Source organism: Manacus vitellinus, unplaced genomic scaffold, assembly GCF_001715985.3.
Source record: "Manacus vitellinus isolate BGI_N305 unplaced genomic scaffold, ASM171598v3 scaffold_120_pilon, whole genome shotgun sequence".
NCBI classification, from domain to species: domain Eukaryota; kingdom Metazoa; phylum Chordata; class Aves; order Passeriformes; family Pipridae; genus Manacus; species Manacus vitellinus.
Genome location: NW_021938898.1, coordinates 490,488 through 494,974, shown reverse-complemented (window position 1 = coordinate 494,974; position 4,487 = coordinate 490,488). Strand labels below are relative to the sequence as shown.

General features: G+C 53.3%; 1 protein-coding gene across 1 annotated transcript in view; it reads right to left on the bottom strand.

The window, feature by feature from the left end:
* Window positions 1-691: 691 nt before the first annotated feature.
* The window catches only part of KPNB1 (karyopherin subunit beta 1), a 23,962-nt gene continuing 20,166 nt past the window's right edge, over window positions 692-4,487 (bottom strand). The window contains exons 13-18 of the mRNA XM_029965863.1: window positions 3,368-3,450; window positions 2,686-2,793; window positions 2,295-2,438; window positions 2,103-2,208; window positions 1,392-1,506; window positions 692-932 (exon numbers count right to left, since the gene is read on the bottom strand). Of these exons, the coding sequence (XP_029821723.1) occupies window positions 767-932; window positions 1,392-1,506; window positions 2,103-2,208; window positions 2,295-2,438; window positions 2,686-2,793; window positions 3,368-3,450 (722 nt within the window). The 3' untranslated portion in view covers window positions 692-766. The remainder of the gene's footprint in view (window positions 933-1,391; window positions 1,507-2,102; window positions 2,209-2,294; window positions 2,439-2,685; window positions 2,794-3,367; window positions 3,451-4,487) is intronic.

Below are 4,487 nucleotides of genomic sequence, written 5' to 3'. Positions count from 1 at the left end.
ACAGGGATAATTAAAGGAATTCCAGGACAGGTGACAAAGCTGGGACGCTCAATCCTGCCAAAATAATCCTCCATCCCACTTTTCCATACAACCTGCTCCCTTTAAAAAGGTGTTTCGGTGGAATCATGGAACATCTGAAGCTGGAATGGAGCCCCCAGGAGCAGATTCCAGCTCCCCAAAACTCAACTGTGGCACTGAGAGCAGATTCCAGCTCCCCAAAACTCAACTGTGGCACTGAGAGCAGCTCCCAGGGGCTCCCTGAACTCCAAGGCTCCAATTCCAGCAGGTCTGGAGGGGGCAGGATGGTCCCCAAGGAGCACAAGTGACACATTTGAGGAAGGGGAGGGATTTTTCTATGGGCAGACAGTGACAGGAATGGTTTTAAACTGCCAGAGGGGGCAAGGAGTGATGGGATCTTGGGAAGGAATCGTTCCCTGGCACAGGTTGCCCAGAGAAGCTGGGCTTGCTCCATCCCTGGAAATGTCCAAGGCCAGGTTGGAGCAACCTGGGACAGAGGAATGTGTCCCTGGGGGTGGAACTGGATGAGCTTTGAGGTCCCTTCCAACCCAAACCATTCCATGATTCCATGTTTCACCCCCAATCCCTCCAGCCTGGTGTGAATTCCCCACCTGGATTTGTCCTGACAAACCAACCAACCAAAACAAACGAGGACCAACCTCCTGGAGAGAACAGAGCCTTTGGGATTGTGCCTCTTCCAGGCTGATCCCCTAAGTGTGGAGCAGGGAAGGAGGTTGGGAGGGAGCCCTTACCAAGCTTGATTCTTCAGTTTTCTCAGCTCTTTAGTCGCCCAGGTCGCGAGAGTTTTCGTTTTGTTCGTCTTGGATCTCCTCCCTTCCGTTAGCAGTTCATGGATCATGGGTCTGGCTTCTACTAATTTCAGAACATCTTTCCCAAATGCTGTACACAAATCCCTGGAAGGAGGGGAGAGAGAGGCTCTGAGCACCACAAACAGCTGTGCCAGCAGGCAGAGCTCTGACTCACAGATCCTTTGGAAAACGCTGCAGATGGTCACTGATTCCAGGCCTGCCACTGAAAGGGATGTTCAGCCTCCTGTCCCAGGGCTGATCTGCCCTAAATTCAGCAGGAAGGACTAAAACACCCCGAACTGGGTCTCCTCTGGACCCTGAGGACGGGAGGCTTTTTGCTTCTGAGCTTTTCTGTTTCAGCTCATCCCTTTAAAAACCCCTAAATCTGGAATTCCCGGGGCGACCTCCACTTCCACCTCCCGGTTTTTCCACCTGTGTGACGCCTTCACACCCCGAGTTAAACACCCAGCACTGCTGGAAAACCCCAGAGCTGATGCTAAACACTTGAGAGAGGCAGGAGAAAGGGCAGATTGCAGGGATTCTGGAATGGGGGGAAGGCCTTACCCTATGAGCCCGGCAGCACAGGCCACCACCCCGTCCGTGTGATCCTCGTCCCCAGCGATGTGGTCGATGTAGGACAGGATAAATTCTACTCTGGGCTGCACCAGCATCACATCAGCTGCAAGGGAAAGGCTCTGTCAGAGCAGGGGGACACAGGGACAGCCTGACAGGGCTTCCAGGGATTCCAGCAAACCCAAAACAGGCGGAATCTGACCCAAAAGAGCTTCTCTGACAGGGAGGGGAAATGCTGCCAGAGGAACCACAGTGAAAGGCTCTAAACACGCTCCCTGCCTGTGGCAGCAGAGTGTTCACTCCCACAGGGGAGGGAAGGAACGGGGATATTCCCATGGATGTGATAACCACGGAGAAAAGGTGCTCAGGGGGGACCTTATTCCTCCCTGGAAGGAGGTTGGAGCCAGGTCGGGCTCTGATCCCAGAACAAGGGACAGGACAAGAGGAAAGGACAGGACAAGGGCCTCGAGCTGCAGCAGGGGAGGCTCAGATGGGATATCTGGGAAAATTCCTTCATGGAAAGGGTTGTAAAGCACCGGCACAGGGCAGTGGTGGAGTCACATCCCTGGAATATCCAAAACCCATGTGGGATGTGGCACTTGGGGATGTGGGTCAGAGGTGACACAGCAGTGCTGGGCTGACAGATCCTTAAGGATCTTTCCCAACCTCAGCATTCCAGTGATCCCAGCCCAGGGTACTCACGGTGCACGTTCTCCTGGTCTCCCTTCAATCCCTGGATGATCCCAGTGTAGGCTTCCAGGCAGCCCTCCCTCAGCTCGTTCAGGTAATCCACCATGTCATAGTCAGACTGGAAAGGGCCACAGGAATGGGAATGAGACACTGGGAACACCCTGAGGACGAGCACAGCCCCTTGCTGGGCTGGGCACACCTTACCTTGTCCACCTGTGCCTGGGATGCCTGTTGGAGGGTGTTCAGCACCACGTCCAGGTACTTCTTAAACTCCCCCCCAATGGCCAGGGCGATGTCCCCAAACACTGAGAGGATCTGGGGCTTCACAGACCTATGGACATTTTCATTCTGGAAGAGATTCCAGCAGGGCCAACGTTCAGTTTTTTGGGAAGGGGGCCGGAGCCAAATAAATGCAGATTATTTACTCCAAATGCAAATCCTTGCCCCCAATAAGTTTGGATCCCGTTCAAATAGTAAGCAAGATAGTTGTCAAACAGGAGATGATCCGAGCATTCCTAACACTTGTGCTTCTCCCACCTCCCACCTCCCTCGGAGTGTGCAGCCAACTGTTACTAATGAGGAGGGAAACACTCACCCCCAAGTTCTCCAGGAGCAGCTGCATAACCTCGTCACAGAAAGGCAGGATGTTGGACTGCAGGGCTCTGCACAAGTCCCCAACCAGGCCCACTGCAGACAGGCAGACCTGCAAATAGCACAGCAACACCCCCAGTGTGAGTCAGTCCCTGCTCCAGCCTCCCGGATCCTGCTCCTTCCAGCACTCTGGAGTGGGGAGAGGTTAATTAAACCACGGGGAATAACGACCCTGAGAGCAGCTGAGGAGTCCCTGGGCAGTCCCTGCTTCCTTAACCTGCTTCCTTAACCCCAGAGCAGAGATCCAGGTGCCCATGGAGAGACAGGGATTGAGTCTGAGCAAACCCAACCACGTCGTGTCTCAGCACCCACCCCCTTGGAGGGCACCAGGGCTCAACATTCCAGTGGGAAATCCCATCCAGCAGAACCTCCTTCCTCATCAAGGCCAGCAAATGTGCAGTGTCCAGGTACTGGATGCTCCTGCTGCACTAAGTCTGAATTTATGCACAGAATTAGACTGGTTTGGGCTGGAAGGGACTTTAAAGATCATCACATTCCACCCCTTGCTGTGGGCAGGGACACCTTCCACTAGCCCAGGTTGCTCCAACCTGGCCTTGGACACTTCCAGGGATCCAGGGGCAGCCACAGCTTCCCTGGGCAAAGGGAGTAAAGTCTTGGATCCCCACCTGGTACTCGGCATAGTTCTTCAGTCCAATGCCAAGGAAGGGTTTGAAGGCATCCATGTACTTCAGGAACTCTCCACCTAAGACTGTGTGTGGAAAATATTCCAGTTAGAAAGAAAAAAAACCCCATTTGTGACCAGAATCCTATTTTGCTGGAGTTCAACAAGTCAGCAGCTCCCCACTGCATCCCACCCAAACCCAGGGGAAATCAATTCTCCTCCAGGCAACCCCCAGGAAATGAGGGGCACTGAAATGTGGCCAGGGCCACCTGGAGATTCCCAAGAGCCAAATTCCCTGCGGATTTTTGCCACTGTGATTTGTGATAAACAAGAGCAGTGGCTGTAAATCCACAGCCAGAACAGCCCTGAGTCACCAGGGGGGGTGAATCACTCAGGTAACATCCAATCTGTCCTGAAGCTGCTCCAAGGGAACAGGTTCCCTTGGGATGGGAACTGGACAGAGCAGCACTAATTTGAGGTGGTATTTTTTTTTTTCCTGGCAAAATTTGCTCTGTGGCAAGATTATAAACTGAAATCAAACCATTCCTTCGTGGAACAGAAATCTGGAATAACCAGCCAGGCTCAGACATGGTGAGATCATGGAACACAGGATGGTTTGGGTTGGAAGGGACCTTAAGGATCATCCAGTTCTACTCTCAGGGACACCTTCCACTAGCCCAGGTGCTCCTTGGACACTTCCAGGGATGGGGCAGCCACAGCTTCTCTGAAAAATCCATTCCAGCCCCTCTCCAACCCCACAGGGAAGAATTCCTTCCCAATATCCCCTTCCTGAGTCCATTTCTCCAGGAAAAGGAGGAGCAACGATACACAGATCTGTGGAGTCAGACCTGACATTCCAATGGGAAATCCCAGCCAGCAGAACCTCCTTCCTCACTAAGGTCAACAAATGTCCAGTGTCCAGGCACTGGAAACTTCTGCTGGATTAACCTGAATTTGGGTGCAGAATTAGAACAGTTTGGCTGGGAAGGACCTCAGAGATCACCACATTCCATGGGCAGGGACACCTTCCACTGGCCCAGGCTGCTCCAGCCTGGTCTTGGACACTTCCAGGGATGGAAGTGCAACGAGGCTGGGGAAGGGACTGGAGCACAAGTGCTGTGAGG